Below are 18,788 nucleotides of genomic sequence, written 5' to 3'. Positions count from 1 at the left end.
CAGCTCTTTATAGCATTTAATGAATGCTCCATCACTGATTTAGTTTCTGTACTGTCAGGAGGGCAGTGTCAAGCACGGGCAGGTAAGGTGTGTGATTCTGAGCATGGCTGCCTATGATTGGAGCTCTGAATCAAACCGCCTGCCTGACACCACCCTTCTGACAATACAAAAATGAAATAGCACATTGGGGGCTAGTTAAAAAATTCCAACTGAGCTGCAAGTAGAGGGCTTCCTATTAAATGCTAAGAACCAATATTGGTGTAGGGAGTGAAAGGTCTTCTTTAAATCTGTAGACATGTGAATGCAGCTGTGGTCTATAATATATGTAGTAACACAGGATCAGCACTCAATAAGTAATGTAATATATCTGCTAACTATTATAATGAAGCTTAAAAGGTTGCAGACTGGTTTAATGAAGACCTGTTATTTCGTCTGACGTCTTAATTTATTTATACCCATAGACTGTCACTGTTGGACTGCTAGACTGGCACTCTTCCAAAGATGTGAGTGGTATTCTAGTGCTCGATGCTATCATCAGAGTGGTGGTGAGGGACCACTAACTTTTGTGGGTAGCCAAAGAATTGGCACAAACATAACTATATAATATATTTGGAATGGGGGCTTCTTGATAAAAAAAATAACAGCGTGGCACCAGTCTATGGGTTTATATAATTAGATGGCATCAGCACTCCATGTGTGTATGAAAGACCTTTTCAAGTCAATACACATGTAATGAAATGTAACCAACAGAAATGAATGGATATAAGAGGCTTTTGTAATTATATTTTCAGAACTGTGTAGATTTATACCAGCATAACATTATTTATGTAGTACTGGGTAGGCATAGTTATAACAATTGGAGAAAAAGGGACTAAAGAGGTTGGCCACTTTCTACCTACTATTATGCAGCGAGTATGTAAGCTGAATATATGGCACTTACCAATATAGAATTGTTAATTTTCTGCAGTGTTTTCTATATCTGATAAGCCTTTTTCCATTGTTCAGCATATACACTGTGCCATCCACAAAGCAGACCAATCCTTGAGTTTTGGTACCACTCATTTTCTTCCATTCAGCCACACTCCGCCTTCCATCTGCCTTATGACATATGTCTTTGATTCTATGGACACCATTTCAAGAAAACAAAATGTATCCAAATTGTTCTGAAAAACAGTCTGAAACTTGTCTGCACAAAGACTGGCAATGTTAGGCTGTGCAGCAAGTATGAGATCAGTTTACTGGATAACTGTGCTCATTGTCACTAATTATAGTAATGGACATAGAAATTTGGTAATTATACAGTTATAAAAATGTAGGTCAGTAAGAGAACACATTGAGTTGTAGAAAGACACAGTAGGGTGCAAAGTTAACTGATTTACTTGATATAGAATGTGGAAATATATTCAGGTTGCTAATACAGTATTGAACAGAGGATGATAACAGAAATGCTTTCTCAATCAAAGGACTCTTACTTTGATTTAGTGTTTCAGATCTTTGTGATTTATATGCTTTCATCTTCTCTGCTTTGCCTTGCAAAAGGTAGCTGGTAGTATTGCATTTAGATAATGTAAATGTGTAACCTGTAAAAATGAGTTATCAACCCTTCTCTGCCTATGTGCTTTCCTTCAATATTAGATGGCGCATGAAACACAACTGAGGTCCTCAAGCAACTAATGACTTTGTCAGACAGTATTACAATACAGTGTTGCACAGTGTTGTCACTTCTCAGACTGCTCACTATTTCTGACCAAAGATCTGGATACAGAATGTAAATGAGGCTATGTGTACCTGCAAATTCTAAAAATACTAACCTAATCATTTCCAGTAAATTATCCTGTCAGCTGGCTTTCCTACAAAAATAACAGCTGGATAGCAACCTTTGTACGGCAATGCGATTAAGGAAAAATGCCCATGCTGCTTCAGAACTGTTCATAATGCCATAATAGCCATTTTCATAACATATTTCTATTACTTTTTAAGGCTCAAGCTGGACCGAGCAGAAAAGCTAATTAATGGGCTTGGTGGAGAAAAACAGCGTTGGAAAAATATTGCCATACATCTGGAAGATACATACCAAAATATAGTGGGAGATATGTTGCTAAGCGCTGGCATTGTGGCCTATTTGGGTCCATTCACTGCAGAATTCCGACAAGTATGTAGCGCTGCTAAAATAACAAGATGTGACTTTGTGTACCTGTCTATAGGCTGAAGATTCTATACTACAACTTGTACCATACATTATACTGTATGATGTGTGTAGCTTATTGCCAGTTGCCATTCATTACCTGTCCATTAATAAGGAACGTTAAAGTTGTTACACTGAACCAGATAATGTAACCATCTACAGTATATATAGCAATAACATAGCATTTAGAGTTCCATAATATAGCGTTTGGAGTACCATAGTAATCCATGGATTCTAAGGTGTTTTATTAGGAATTTATTACACTTAAAAGGTGTTAAAAGGGAGGATTAGCGTCAGGGGCGAACCTTCCCCTTTCGCCACCTGAGGCAAACTACAGAAAGCTGCCCCCCCCTGCTGGGAGGAGGGGGGGTGGCGGAGCAGAGGGGGCGTGGTGAAGTGCAGGAGGCAGGGCTTAGCGCCGTTCACCAGCAGAGAGCAGGCACGGAGAGGACCTGCTCTCTGCCTGAGCGTGAGAGGAGGCTGCTGGAGCAGCGCTGCTCCAGTGGCCTCCCCAAACCACCGCTCGGTGCTAAGCCAGTCCAGGACAGCTTGTCCTGGACTGGCTTAGGTAACCAAAAATGCCGCCCTCCCGAGGCCCTGGCATAGCGCCGCCTGAAGCACTCGCTTCAGGTCGCCTCATGGGAGGTGCGGCGCTGATTAGCGTCAGTACTGATAGGAAAAGTGGGTTCACAACAGATGGAGACAGTGACACAGCTAGTCGGGTACAAATAGGGTGCTTGCGATTATATAGTCCAAAACCAACAGAAAAGAACAATCGGCAATAAAGAAAACAAAACCTGCTCGGCTCAGCTCTAACTAACATAGATGTTCCTGTCTGTACCAAGTGCCGTTCTACCAGGCACAGAACATCCAGCAGTGATAAGTAAATTGTCACTCACAGGTAAACTACAGAGGTCCAAACTTTACAGCTCCAGCGCACTTTCAATACTGAGTCCTAGACCGGACTCCATCAGAATCCTTTTCAACTCTGAGCTCTCTTTAATCCCTGTGAAGGCACCTTTTTATGAAGATACTGCAGATGCAGCGATTAACCAGCACCCTGGTCCTAATGACAGAAATGGACTAGGAACTGCTATATTCCTACTACACATATGAAAGAAACCTAAGAGGAATATATCTTCCCTCCCTGACCTTCCCCATCACTATCTTACAATGGGCAATATTATTTCAACAAACTTTGCATAAATAATTTGTACAGGTGATCATAGCAAACTTTGTAATGTATCTCATCAGAGATAAATGCTTCTTTCTTCACCTGTCAGGCTGGTAGCCTGCACCCGAGTCCCCTCCCCTAACATATCTTTTTGAGTTTCACTGCTAAATTTTGCTATATCCATCATGAAAAAAAGGACTTCGGGTCACATGAAAAAGAGTACATATATATAAATAAAATGTCTATGGAGAGGGGAGTAGGTAAGAGTGAGCAGGAAGTGCAATAGATATGGGGATAAAGACAGACTTAGCCTGTTGTTGCAGCTAAACAGGAGCTATAACAACCAATTGCTCTATTCACATTAGTACATATTACTTCAATATATGTTTTCTACAAGGTCCTGAATTTTAACAGATTGCTAATAATAAAAATATAAATTCATATTACACACTATATTGGATAGATAGCTCTCATATAAAACATACATTTTACTATTTCACTGCTACATGAAAGCTCGAAATATTAGAACCTACAGCCATCTAGAATGCATTGAGATTTTCATCTTTACATAAGGGAACTTTAACCAAGGTACTATCAAAGATTGTATATCAAAACACAACTTCAGTTTTGCTCATGACATGATTCATACAGAAGGCTGCTTAAACAGATTAAAACCAGAAAATTATGTGCCCTCTACATATTTCATTGCTAAATCGGCATCTTGAGGGGTATAGAAGCAAAAGCTTTTGAATACATTTAAGACCCAGTGGCAACACCCATAATCATTGCTTACATTGATCACTGGCATAAGCCCCCTTCCATTATCCTAGCAGTGCATGGGCCCTGTTATTTTGGATTTGATTGCCAGTCCTCGGAACGAGATTGAAAGCCATAACCCATAATCCATTAAAAAAAGGCATCCATGCCTTGTTTGTACTTGCACAATGCATCCACCATTAACACATTCTGTGGCAGTGAGTTCCATAACCTACGGTAATTGCTCTTACAATCTCTGTCTAGGTTGCTCGTAAAATGTTCTCTCCCCATAGACTTGGAGAATGTCTCCTTGTCACTGTCATTAGCCTAGGAGAAAAAAGATCCTTAGAAAGTTTTGTGCTATCCTTTCATGTATTTGTACATTGTTGTTAGATCTCCCCACATCTTTTTTCTAAACTGAATAAACCCAAAAATGTAACCTGTCCTACTTTAATCCACCCATTCCTCTAATTATGGTGGCTGCACTCTTTCTAGTAAAATTTGGGATTTTTTAAGGGGTTAAAACATAAAAACTATATAAATTGGGTATCCCTGGAATCCTACTGACCCATTGAATATAATTAATATAAAACAAAACCTGTATGAAAGTTTCACAAATGCAGCTTTTCCTCAGTTGCACCCCATTGTGATTTTTTTTTTCCATATTCCAAGTACAGAAAATTAAATGGTATGGTTTGTCCCACAAAAAATAAGCACTTATAAGGCTCAGCGAATGAAAAAATTATTTTTGGGGGGCTTTTGGAAGGAGAGGAGTCAAAAATTAAAATAAAAAAAATGCCTGCGGTGGGAAGGGGTTAAAAAATGGCCTAGGGATATGTGTCCAAGATTGGCAAATGCTCCTTTAAATATATTTCCACTAAAAAATCTGGACTGTTACATAAATATATTCTATTTTTCATGTGCATACATAATATTAGATATGGGCTTGGCAAGCCACACATAAACTGGGGGAAGTATCTTTTTTGTCCCATCACAAGGATCCTGTCTTTACTGCTTGTTAATGTGGATTTAAGACTTTTCCTTAATACTCTGCTTCAGCAAAACTGCTTTGTTTGTCCACTATCTTACTTTATTCGATTCATTGTTGACACAGCCCTTGACTTATCTACTTGAAAGTCAAGTGATGTATCTGCCTGCTCTCAGGGGGGAGGGAGGAGGGGCTAAGTGCACGGGAGCGAGCCTGTGTTTCTAGCTATTCCTGTGTCTGATCTCAGATAGGGGAGAGGAGCTGCTTTCATTTCTGAACTTGTCTTCTGTTCTCTCAGTTATCAGGCTTGCTAATTCAATTGTGTTCATTATGGCAGAGACAGGCAGTTTCTGTATGTAACACAGAATGGAGTTGCTCCTGCCGGTACTTCATAGTCCAATATTGTGCATATAGTGTTGTTTGAGGACCTTCTGCCACCCCATAGGATCACGCTATGCGGTGGGCAGAGCTACACGCTAATTTGGGGCGGAGCTAAACGGCAGGTTGCATGTGAAACCCCGCCCACCAAATGACGCAAGAAACCAGGAAGAAAGAAGATTTTACAGCAGTGAGGACTGGTGAGTATGCGACGTGGGAATACCCCTTTAATGGGGTGGTAATAATAATACATGCTGAAAGTGAGTTATCAAAAGAGAACTTGAAGCTCCACTAAGGATTCCATCCCCATGAACCAGAATGGACAGCTTTGTTACCCGATCTGATGAACTTGAGCTGTCTATGCGCAGACATTCATGTGAATGGCTGCCATATTATATATTTCTCTAGTCTAACAATTGTAGTCTGACAAGGCTTCCCCCAGTTGCCAAGACAGTTTATGGCCTGTAAGTGTACGCTGCCATTACATTTCCAGATGCATGGGTAAATGGTTCTGTAACATAAATATAACAATTGCAGCTAAAAGGTTAAAGTAAATTGCAGTTAAATGGATCTTTGAAAAAGAACGTCGCACACCTTTCTGTACAAGTCGCTTTTTTATTTCTTTATTCAAAATACTATCTATACTTATATACCATTTTTGTCTGTTCAGATATTGCTTGAGTAGATTTGATGTATTTTTTATATTCTGCTGGTGATGTACTATTCCATCTAAAAGGTTTTGATAAGGATTACTACAGTACATTCACAAAAGGACAAGAATAGCCTGTGTTTTTCCTCACTTTAGTTTGCTTCAAAATCATCATGCTTTATCAAGCAGGAAATGAACTGGCAATAAACACTCGGCACACAATTTAGGGATGGAAAAAGAATTACGGGCTGCTTGTGTGTGGACAGGGCTTTAGGAATATTATGAGTGGGTGTTGTAATTCAAGTAATTTGTATCTAATTGTGTACTATGGTGTCACCGTTTCGCTATTACAGTAAATATAGTGCCACTTTTACCAAGTTTATGCACTTTAAGGAGTAACTTTATTTCTCAAGATGTAAATGTGAATTTGTACAGTATGCAGAGACTTTACATATTCTGGATATTTTCTATAACTATACAGCGTAGGTAATATCTGTACCATATATACAGTGGGGCAAAAAAGTATTTAGTCAGTCACCAATAGTGCAAGTTCCACCACTTAAAAAGATGAGAGGCATCTGTAATTTACATCATAGGTAGACCTCAACTATGAGAGACAAAATGAGAAAACAAATCCAGAAAATCACATTGTCTGATTTTGTAAGAATTTATTTGCAAATTATGGTGGAAAATAAGTATTTGGTCAGTAACAAAATTTCATCTCAATACTTTGTTATATATCCTTTGTTGGCAATGACAGAGGTCAAACGTTTTCTGTAAGTCTTCACAAGGTTGGCACACACTGTTGTTGGTATGTTGGCCCATTCCTCCATGCAGATCTCCTCTAGAGCAGTGATGTTTTGGGGCTGTCGCTTGGCAACACGGACTTTCAACTCCCTCCAAAGGTTTTCTATAGGGTTGAGATCTGGAGACTGGCTAGGCCACTCCAGGACCTTGAAATGCTTCTTACAAAGCCACTCCTTCGTTGCCCTGGCGGTGTGCTTTGAATCATTGTCATGTTGAAAGACCCAGCCACGTTTCATCTTCAATGCCCTTGCTGATGGAAGGAGGTTTGCACTCAAAATCTCACGATACATGACCCCATTCATTCTTTCATGTACCTGGATCAGTCATCCTGGCCCCTTTGCAGAGAAACAGCCCCAAAGCATGATGTTTCCACCCCCATGCTTTACAGTAGGTATGGTGTTTGATGGATGCAACTCAGTATTCTTTTTCCTCCAAACACGAAAAGTTGTGTTTCTACCAAACAGTTCCAGTTTGGTTTCATCAGACCATAGGACATTCTCCCAATACTCTTCTGGATCATCCAAATGCTCTCTAGCAAACTTCAGACGGGCCAGGACATGTACTGGCTTAAGCAGTGGGACACGTCTGGCACTGCAGGATCTGAGTCCCTGGTAGCGTAGTGTGTTACTGATGGTAGGCTTTGTTACATTGGTCCCAGCTCTCTGCAGTTCATTCACTAGGTCCCCCTGCGTGGTTCTGGGATTTTTGCTCACCGTTCTTGTGACCATTTTGACCCCACGGGGTGAGATTTTGCATGGAGCCCCAGATCGAGGGAGATTATCAGTGGTCTTGTATGTCTTCCATTTTCTAATTATTGCTCCCACAGTTGATTTCTTCAATCCAAGCTGGTTGCCTATTGCAGATTCAGTCTTCCCATCCTGGTGCAGGGCTACAATTTTGTTTCTGGTGTCCTTTGACAGCTCTTTGGTCTTCACCATAGTGGAGTTTGGAGTCTGACTGTTTGTGGGTGTGCACAGGTGTCTTTTTATACTGATAACAAGTTTAAACAGGTGCCATTACTACAGGTAATGAGTGGAGGAAAGAGGAGACTCTTAAAGAAGAAGTTACAGGTCTGTGAGAGCCAGAAATCTTGATTGTTTGTAGGTGACCAAATACTTATTTTCCACCATAATTTGCAAATAAATTCTTACAAAATCAGACAATGTGATTTTCTGGATTTGTTTTCTCATTTTGTCTCTCATAGTTGAGGTCTACCTATGATGTAAATTACAGACGCCTCTCATCTTTTTAAGTGGTGGAACTTGCACTATTGGTGACTGACTAAATACTTTTTTGCCCCACTGTACATATCACTACTATATTAGATAGTACTGCCACTATTAGAAATATATTTCCTAGAACCATTAAAAGTTCATGATGTCTGTATAGTTATCGATCATATTTGCAATGAACACATATCACAACAAGCAGAGTGGAAGCTGATAATAACATTATCCTAAAGTTTCCATATGTCTCAAAAATCCGGGGTTCACACATTTTTCTAACATATATTTCAGCCACATAATATCTCTTGAATTCATGCAACTCAAGCCATAACCAAGACATTGAAGTAGAAACTTGTTTGAACTGGCAGCTAAAATACAATTTTTTATATGGTTAGGTATTATAGTGGAAAAATACCTGAGAAAATAGAAAATGCCCTGTGCTTTGGTCAGATAAAGATCAGAAAGTAAAGATCTACTAACCTTAGACAAAAACATTTGAAATACATATGCAAATTTCAAAAATAGTATTGTTCGAATTAAGCTTAAGAGGACCTTTCATGTCCTCATCAATGTGCTGTATTATATACCGTTAGATAGTTCACAGTGTGCTGAATCACCCCTGTATTGGAGATAACGGTGCTGTTAATTTACTCACCAATATCTCCCACTGTCAGAAGGGAGGACCTTATAGCTCAGCGTCATCATTGGTCGGTAAGGATGCCCCCATGACAGTACTCTTCTATAGACTTGTACTGTCAGGTGGGGTGTTCCTCACAGTCCAGCAATGACCCTTCTGACAGTGGAAAAATATCGGTGCTGAAATTAATGGTGCCGATATCTTCGCTAGCATCAGGAAGACACAGCACTGCCAGCGTTTTAGTGATATATAAAATTAAAAAATATATATATATATATATATTCTTTAATATTTATTAAAATGTCAATGCTTTCTCACCACTTAAAAGTATACATTTTTTCTTCCTTAAGGAAATTTTAAAATGCTGGATCACTATGTGTCAAGACAAAAATATCCCTGTCTCAGATGGATTTGCACTTTCGGGTACCTTGGGAGATCTGGTAAAAATAATGGAATGGCAATTCCACGGGCTTCCAAAAGATAAGTATGTCAATTACTTTATTTTCTATATTATATCATAAGTAGCAGCTGCACTTAAACGTGCTTGGGATAAACACATGACTATCATAAGATAACATGGTAATAATATAAGCACAAATTAGATGAACCATGTAGTCTTTTTCTCCCATCAATCTCTTATGTTTCAAAAACAAATTTAACTTCAGAACCAGGCCTCATATTTTAGCCGCAGCAGAAAAACTTCCTAGTCTTCAGAATTCTAGTAATCCTGCCATCTACTTCACTTCCATATATCTGCTCTTCAAATCCAGCCTTAGGCTAGGGCCCCATGTTTCAAAAACGCCATGATTTTGCCGTAGCGGACATGCCAAGCCAAAAACGACTTCATTTTACAGTACCTGCAAAGTGGATGGGAGTCTGGCTTAATCCCTATCGCACATTGGAGAAATGCTGTGTAATTTTTTTGAAACCTAGAAAGTTTGCATCATGCTGTGAGTCAGGAGTCCTTGGTGTTCCTGAGCTGTGAGTTACCCCCCACCCTTTTGCCTTTGATTGACAGATTTCTCCCTTAGCTGAAATATACTATAACCTGAAATAGCAAAAGTTACTTCAAACTGCCCCCAGAGCTGGCACCATAAAAGTGGTGACAGGTTCCCTTTGCTATACCCTTTCCTTATACTAGGTGAAGACTTTGCACAGAGCTGTTTCTGTGAATGTACGTACAATGTATGAATTGTTTTAGTTATACTGTATATTTTTACAGTATTACATAACGTATTAGTGTTCAATCTACCAATAAATAACTTACAATGAAGACCTTTTCAGTTTCTCCTTAGAAAATGCTATTATTGTGACATCGGCACAACGGTGGCCTCTCATAATTGATCCTCAGGGACAAGCAAATAAATGGATAAAAAACATGGAAAAAATAAATAAAATTCAGATATGCAAAGCTACAGATGTGGACTACCTACGAACAGTTGGAAACAGCATACAGGTACTAAAGGAGTAAACATGCTCTATTTCCAGCACTTGAATTATATTTGCATTAACATTGAAATGTGAAGAGCTAAGTGAAAGTGTGGTTAATTCTTTACACGTTACACTGTTTAAGTTATAATTACCTTGTTAGTCTCTGTCATCTTGTCGAGCTCTTTATTATGATTTATGACCCCAAGGCACCTGTTCACCACTCATCTCATGGCTTTGTGCCTATTCAGATCATTCTGAAAATATTCCGAACAATTGGCTACATGAACGTTACAGTTGCTAGCTTGTATGGTTTGTTTGTAACTTGCATGGATTAAAAGGAGTCTCTTCCTTTATTTACAGCTTTTTACGCTCTGGTCATGAGCTTTTTAAAAAATTCATTTTAATAAACTGCGTTTATGTCCTGTTAGCCTTACAAAGAAAACTTATTTAAGGTCATCTGGGGAATTTTTATTTTTGCTAATGTACTAGTATTAGGTGTGTCTTCTCCTAGAATATATATGGGCCCATATCTTAGTGAATATGTACACACAGACAAATGTTTCTCCTTGCCCTTTATATACATGGTGATTGCTTAATATCTCATTCAACTATAGAGAAAAGTTCACCAGCACGCATAGTAATGCTAGGTTCACACTAGCATTTGCATGCCCATATGCGGAAACCCTGCCTGCTTGAAAAGGAATTACATGTAGAAACCCATGGACCTCACAGGCTATGAAGTCCTTGCAGGACTTTTCTCTCCGCCGATTTTAGGCACATTCTCAAATGCTATGGTAGTGTGAAGTCAGCCTAATCTTCACTTTATACTAGTAGTAGTGGAGCCCATCTGTCAATAGTAAGTTAATTCAATAGTACATTAGAGAAGAAGTTTGTGAGCAGTTCCTTGATTTTGGGTCGGTTAGCCGCATTGGCGTATTCGGTGGCCTGGTGACTGGCCCATTTAAAGAATGGTGGCAGGTTGTAGAGACCAATCTGGTGAGGCTGCTGTGTGAGTGGCTTGTCAGTGGATCTCATGTACAGCAGGATCTGATTGTGGTCTGACAGGTGTGTCTCAGGGGTGACTATGAGAGCATCTCATGGGAGAAGAAGAGGCCACTGTGGAGATCGCTGCCCAATACGTGTCCAGCTGTCACCAAATAAGAGGAAGATGAGACTCCACGGACTATTATATTTATCCCAATACACCCGCCCCACCCCACCCCCACCTCCCCATATAGCGGTCACCAACGAAGAGGAAGATGAGACTCCACGGACTGTTATACCCCAAACCAACCGCCCCGCCCCACCCCACCCCACCTCCCCATATAACGGTCACCAACGAAGAGGAAGATGAGACTCCACAGACTGTTATACCCCCAAACCACCCACCCCACCCCCACCATACCCACCACTCACCCACCCGAGTCCAACTCCCCCACACACACACACACACACACACACACACACACACACACACACACACTTTACTAGCTTTGGCAATGCCAAATATCTATTCGGACCAATAAAGCTTTTTTGATTTGATTTGATTTGATTAAAGAAGAAGGGGTCTGGGTCTCACCATAATTCTCTCATTTACAATAGTTGATATTGAACAATAGCCATTTCACATAGTAAACACTTCTTCCTGGTCCCTAAAGATACTGCCCAACCTGCACAAATTCTCAGGATAATACAGATACAGTCCTATGAAAAAGTTTGGGCACCCCTATTAATCTTAATCATTTTTAGTTCTAAATATTTTGGTGTTTGCAACAGCCATTTCAGTTTGATATATCTAATAACTGATGGACACAGTAATATTTCAGGATTGAAATGAGGTTTATTGTACTAACAGAAAATGCGCAATATGCATTAAACCAAAATTTGACCGGTGCAAAAGTATGGGCACCTCAACAGAAAAGTGACATTAATATTTAGTACATCCTCCTTTTGCAAAGATAACAGCCTCTAGTCGCTTCCTGTAGCTTTTAATCAGTTCCTGGATCCTGGATAAAGGTATTTTGGACAAACAATTCAAGTTCAGTTAAGTTTGATGGTCGCCGAACATGGACAGCCCGCTTCAAATCATCCCACAGATGTTCAATGATATTCAGGTCTGGGGACTGGGATGGCCATTCCAGAACATTGTAATTGTTCCTCTGATGAATGCCTGAGGATTTGGAGCGGTGTTTTGGATCATTGTCTTGCTGAAATATCCATCCCCGGCGTAACTTCAACTTCGTCACTGATTCTTGAACATTATTCTCAAGAATCTGATGATACTGAGTGGAATCCATGCGGCCCTCAACTTTAACAAGATTCCCGATGCCGGCATTGGCCACACAGCCCCAAAGCATGATGGAACCTCCACCAAATTTTACAGTGGGTAGCATGTGTTTTTCTTGGAATGCTGTTTCTTTTTGGACGCCATGCATAACGCCTTTTTTTATAACCAAACAACTCAATTTTTGTTTCCAAAATGAAGCTGCCTTGTCCAAATGTGCTTTTTCATACCTCAGGCAACTCTATTTGTGGCGTACGTGCAGAAACGGCTTCTTTCTCATCACTCTCCCATACAGCTTCTATTTGTGCAAAGTGCGCTGTATAGTTGACCGATGCACAGTGACACCATCTGCAGCAAGATGATGCTGCAGCTCTTTGGAGGTGTCTGTGGATTGTCCTTGACTGTTCTCACCATTCTTCTTCTCTGCCTTTCTGATATTTTTCTTGGCCTGCCACTTCTGGGCTTAACAAGAACTGTCCCTGTGGTCTTCCATTTCCTTACTATGTTCCTCACAGTGGAAACTGACAGGTTAACTCTCTGAGACAACGTTTTGTATCCTTCCCCTGAACAACTATGTTGAACAATCTTTGTTTTCAGATCATTTGAGAGCGGGCTGTCCATGTTCGGCGACCATCAAACTTAACTGAACTTGAATTGTTTTGTAGAAAGAAATGGTCCAAAATACCTTCATCCAGGATCCAGGAACTGATTAAAAGCTACAGGAAGCGACTAGAGGCTGTTATCTTTGTAAAAGGAGGATGTACTAAATATTAATGTCACTTTTCTGTTGAGGTGCCCATATTTTTGCACCGGGCAAATTTTGGTTTAATGCATATTGCGCATTTTCTGTTAGTACAATAAACCTCATTTCAATCCTGAAATATTACTGTGTCCATCAGTTATTAGATATATCAAACTGAAATGGCTGTTGCAAACACCAAAATATTTAGAACTAAAAATGATTAAGATTAATAGGGGTGCCCAAACTTTTTCATAGGACTGTATGAAGACAACCCCAAACAGACAATTAAATCCCAATCTGAGATCTTTTTACAACATGCAAGAAAAGATTTTTTTTATTTTTTTATTTTTTTTTACCAATGAATTACATAGAAATCTAGAAATGTAATGCCAGATATAAACCTATACAGGGAAGTAATACATACTGTTACAAAAATGCACTTACCGTAAATCATTTCTTTCATTTACTCTAGTGGACCCAAGCCATTTGATTTAAGTTACTGAAGGAAGCACGGCTAAATAAGTATTGTGGCCCCTTAATTCTCAGGATCAGTGGGGTCCCAAAGGTCAGAGCTAGATAATCAGAAAGTGACAGCACTTCCTAGAGATACGCCATCACTTTACAAGATGGAAATAACCCTTTAAAGAGAGTCTGTAACAGTATAGTGTTCTACTTATATAGAGACTGTATGAGTTACTGAACGGGTATGTATAGTATGGGAAGCAGGCTTCCTCTGTGGACTTTCTGCTTAAATTTTACCTATGGAGAAACCGCTGGCATTTCTATAGGTATAATTCACATGCTGCAATTTCCAAAAACAAATTCTATCCACCTTGCAGTGACTGTAAAATGCCACATTTACACCACATGGGGCACCAGCCTTATACATGAAGTGACCAGAAATCTGAGATGGTGCCATCACACCCACAGGCACCATTTAAGTAGATACCCTAGTTTAAAATGAACGATGTTTCAGAGTAGTTTTATTTTAATTCTCCTATTCTTATTTGTAGTGGTATAGGTAGTGATAATGGTATTACTAGAAATAATACAGTTAATAAAAAATACAAAAATATATTGTATTTCAAGATAGGCACTCTTTGTTGACCTGTAGCAATGTATTTAGGAGCTGTTTTCATTCTTCTGCTGATATAAGTGGTATTCTGTTTCATTCTCAGATAAAATATATACATTTTCTGTGTAAACCAAATAATCAGACAGTAGAATGCTCATATAGACTGGGATAAATGGAAAGACTGTTCATTGTGCAGACTCCTTTATGTAGGTGGAATTGTTATTTCTACATGGTTGAGCAAGAATGCCTGGAGGTTTTTAGAAATAAAAAAAAAATCTCAAAAAAGACCCTCTGGAGCTGGAAATCTGTCTGTTTCTTCCCATGGGGTCAGTTGGCACAGAGTGAGACTGACACAGTTTTTATTTTTCTTTCAAGTCCGTTTCACTTCACCAAGAAGCAAAACAGGCGAATCTCAGCCTCGTGGGGTTTTTGTTAACAGTTTTACACTAAAAATGCAAACCATCCATTGTAGATTAGTGGCTTAATTTTAACAGCTGGATGTTTTCTCTAAGAACCCAGCTGTATGTCAACGTGTTTGCCAACTACAGAGTAAATATAGATTTTGTTTTGGGCTCTGGTAGGTAATAATCTGAAATTGCGCTTTTTCCGAAACTCTCAGCATTATTGTATAGAATATAGATATTCATTTATTTTACCTCTCTTAGCACACGGAATTTTTTTTGCACTTTGATGTAGTTCTATAAGCATATAATAGGAACAATGGCCTTTAGAAATATTGTAGCCTGAAACTCAGCATGACATTAATGTTCAATGTACAATTTTGAGTAAAGCCCAGTACCTGTTTCTAGTTTTTTCAGGGTTTTTTTTTTCTAAATATATCTTGTGATCTATCAATCTATTTGTCTTTATGGATGTCTAACTTTCTACTATCTATCTATCTATCTATCTATCTATCTATCTATCTATCTATCTATCTACCTATCTATTGATCTATCTATCTATCTATCTATCTATCTATCTATCTATCTGTCTATTATTTACTTAGTCTATCTATCTTTATCTGTTTTTCTGTCTATCTACCTAGTTTGTTTTTCAGTTTATCTATCTAGTCTGCTTATCCGCCTATTTATTGTACAATGTTTTCTACAATTCTAAATTATGAATTTTACAAGTAGCGAAAAGATATTGAGATGAAACAAAGGTCAGAAACATAGTGATGATGAAAAAAATATTTAGGACTGACGTATTAGCAGTATTCCTAAAGTTTGGAAATATAAATAAGTATCTTTTAGGGTAAAGGTGACAATAACTAAACATATAAAAAATATAAGATGCAAAATTCAGCAACTGTACAATGAAGTGTAAGTACAACCTATAAAACACTCCTAGACCACATATCGAATCATAGCTACCTACTGAGTAAATCTGACACCATTGGAAAGTGGTTATTGTTGTAAATATTTATTCCATGGAATATGTTCAGAAAGAAATTATCATGCATGTTTTTCTCCAGCCCAAGGCGACACAATGCATATGGGGATTCCCAGCCAAATTTTGTATAAAACCCTACTTGAGATTCAGCCAGTGTAAAATGCTTTGAGCATCAAAAATGATCAAATTTCTATTGGCAAGCCCTTATGTATGAATGCTAATTTGTCAGATAGCAAAAAGTACAGAGATTAATGTCTAATCAATTATATTACTTTACCATTACCACTTACAGGACCATAGGCAACAGACTGAACTCATTTCCTCTGAATCCACCAAGGTGCTAATATCTAGAAGGCTGCCAGACTTTTGCTTAGTTTCCAATGCCAGAGAAAAATGGCAAATTACATTTCTCTTTTCTAATTCTACTGTGAGACATCTGGTAGCCACACATGACTACTGTATCCTAAAGACAAACAAGTAGGCCTAGGGTAGATGCGCTTGATAATAATAATAGAGCCCATTTTAACTACCGGCCAAAAGAACTTTTCATCTGACTGTAATTCAATAGCTGCATTTAGAACTGTGAATATCCCATGAATAGCAGCAGAGATTTCTAGGCTGTGAATAGCCCGTGAATAGCAGCATAGATTTCTGATACACAGCGTGCTGGAACATCATGTCATCTTACTTCTGCTGATCAGTAGGGGACCTCCACTGACACATAACCTCTCTAACATACCCAGGGATCACTAACTTTATTTTCTTGTCACATAACCTTACTGCCTTCTTTCTGTTTCTGTAGTTCAGACTAAAGATTCTTTGATAACTTCTTTAATAAACTGCTGAATTTACATACTGGGAATCAAGTAATAAGATTGTATTTGATGAGGTTGTTGTGTAATATATTATGTATATATTAGTTTTATAGTGACACTGGTCCTTGGATACCCAAACTCTTACCCAAGTTGACTGACTAAAGTAAAACAGAATATTATTATAACAGAGTTAATCATAAAAAAGATAGTGAAGGCTAAGGCCCTACATAGCGAAACGCAGTTGTGAGAAGGTGACAGGCAGAGTGCTGGAGTCCCAGTATATCTCCCCCAGGTTTCTGACATATGTGTGGTCCAGTTCGAGTCTTGAGTATGCCTCAGCCCAGGTGTGGTTCTTGGGCTTGTTACTGGCCATAAAAGGCTGCAGAACCTACACTTCAGGACAGATCTTGGGAGCGGGAGGAGCTGTCTGGGTCTGTCTTGAAATACTGAGTCTGGTGAGACCATACCATGCTATTTTGTTTCTTCATGTAGTTGGTAGTAAGCCACATGTTTAGTTAGCGTTTTACTGTTTAGTTAGTGCTCAGATGAGCAGGGTTTTGTTTGACATTTTTGCCTGAAGTTAAGGCTGTATTCCAAAATAAACCTGTTTGCACCAGACATTGTGTCCCTGTCTTTGACTGGTTGGCTATGTATAACATATTGTGGAACTTAAAATATTTCTCTCTGGATAAGAGGGTTGTATTTCATAATTCACAAGTATTATTATTTATTTTAGAATTCCACTAATTCCAGGGCACTTTGCATACAAAAAAGGTTTATTTACTATAAATAATGTACAAAAAATTATAAATTAACTGTATGAATGCAGAAAAAGAGAGAATTTTGCCACTATAGGGTTTATAATCTGCTAGGGAAGGGGAAATGGAGAAAGAAGGTGAGGGTAGAATCTACTCTTGTACAGTATTTTCAGTTTGCTTTTGATTCAGTAGTAGGAGGTAGTCTAAGGTGTTGGAGGTAACAAGTTCTAGAGTACAGGGAAATTGTAAATGGGAGAAGGCAGGAGGTATACCGAATAGGAGATAAGAGGAGACAAAGGGGGTTCTGTGTAGAGCTAAGATTATATGTAGAGAGACAACAGATGATAAGGTAAGAGATGTATAGTGGTTATGGATGGACTTGTATGTCGTTGTTACTATTTTGAATTGAATTAACCAGGCAAAAGGTTGTCAAAAAAGAGACTGACAGAAGGGAGAGGCAGAGGAGAGGGAATGGGAGAAATGGAATAATGTAGCTGTGCAGCAGATGAATTGGGGAGGGGCAGTGTAACAGTCTTAGCCGGAAGGCCACAGAGAAGGATGTTGCAATAGCCTAGGTGGGATATGATAAGAATAAACACTAGTATTTTTGCTGACCAGGGTTTAGAAAAAAACACATTGCAGTCTACTACTACAACTCCCGCAGTATAAAATATATTATGATACAACAGGGAAAGGATGTAGTAAACCTATAGTTGGAAACCCCAGTAATTTAACTTTGAACTTATGGCTACGCAGACTGTACCCCATACAGGACATGACGGTAGTATACATATTGTGCACTAGTAGGGATTTTATGTATATATTTTAACTTGAGTATTATTTTAAGAAGATGTTTGCAATGTATTCTACTATAGTAACTAAACAGAAAAAAACATTAATTAAAGTTGGATATCTTTTGCTGCTTTGTATGTACTGCAAATGCCATCAATACTCTAAGCCGTTCACTACAATAACAGATTTGTCATCGTTGCCTCCTATTAGAAAATAAAAATCCATGGCTTTCATTATACTTGAGGCTTTTTTTTTCACTTTTTCCATAGTGTTGTCATTGCTTTATTACACTTCTGTATCTGATTGTTGTGACCTTACACTCATTAACATTACTCTCGCTGCAAGAGTTTATTCTGGTGCTTTTAAACCACATGACCTCTACAGGAATAAAGCAAAGGCCACCAGCGACATTCTGTTCAAGGGGAATCGATAAAGCAAACAGCTGACAAATCTCTCATATTAAGCACTTTGACAGCTTGCAGCTCTCTGCACATATTCAATTCATAGTTATATCACCTACTTTAATATAGCGCTTTTTCTTTTTTTTATCTATATAGTGATGCTACTGGCATAGAAAATGGAAATGTTACAGGATTGGAGCTAAGCAAATAAATAACGTAAAGCTCTGCAATTTCGTATTCGCTTAACAAATCTGTCACTCAGATTCCCATGGTATCCAGGCTGTAACACATAAACTAC

General features: G+C 38.7%; 1 protein-coding gene across 1 annotated transcript in view; it reads left to right on the top strand.

The window, feature by feature from the left end:
* LOC142203618 (dynein axonemal heavy chain 3-like) overlaps nt 1–18,788 on the top strand; it is a 927,911-nt gene that overhangs the window by 754,895 nt on the left and 154,228 nt on the right. The window contains exons 60-62 of the mRNA XM_075274510.1: nt 1,981–2,152; nt 9,151–9,284; nt 10,085–10,256. Of these exons, the coding sequence (XP_075130611.1) occupies nt 1,981–2,152; nt 9,151–9,284; nt 10,085–10,256 (478 nt within the window). The remainder of the gene's footprint in view (nt 1–1,980; nt 2,153–9,150; nt 9,285–10,084; nt 10,257–18,788) is intronic.

The sequence above is a fragment of the Leptodactylus fuscus genome, chromosome 5 (assembly GCF_031893055.1).
Source record: "Leptodactylus fuscus isolate aLepFus1 chromosome 5, aLepFus1.hap2, whole genome shotgun sequence".
In the NCBI taxonomy this organism is placed as follows: Eukaryota; Metazoa; Chordata; class Amphibia; order Anura; family Leptodactylidae; genus Leptodactylus; species Leptodactylus fuscus.
The sequence above is the reverse complement of the archived record's forward strand: the minus strand, read 5'-3'. Positions and strand labels throughout refer to the sequence as shown.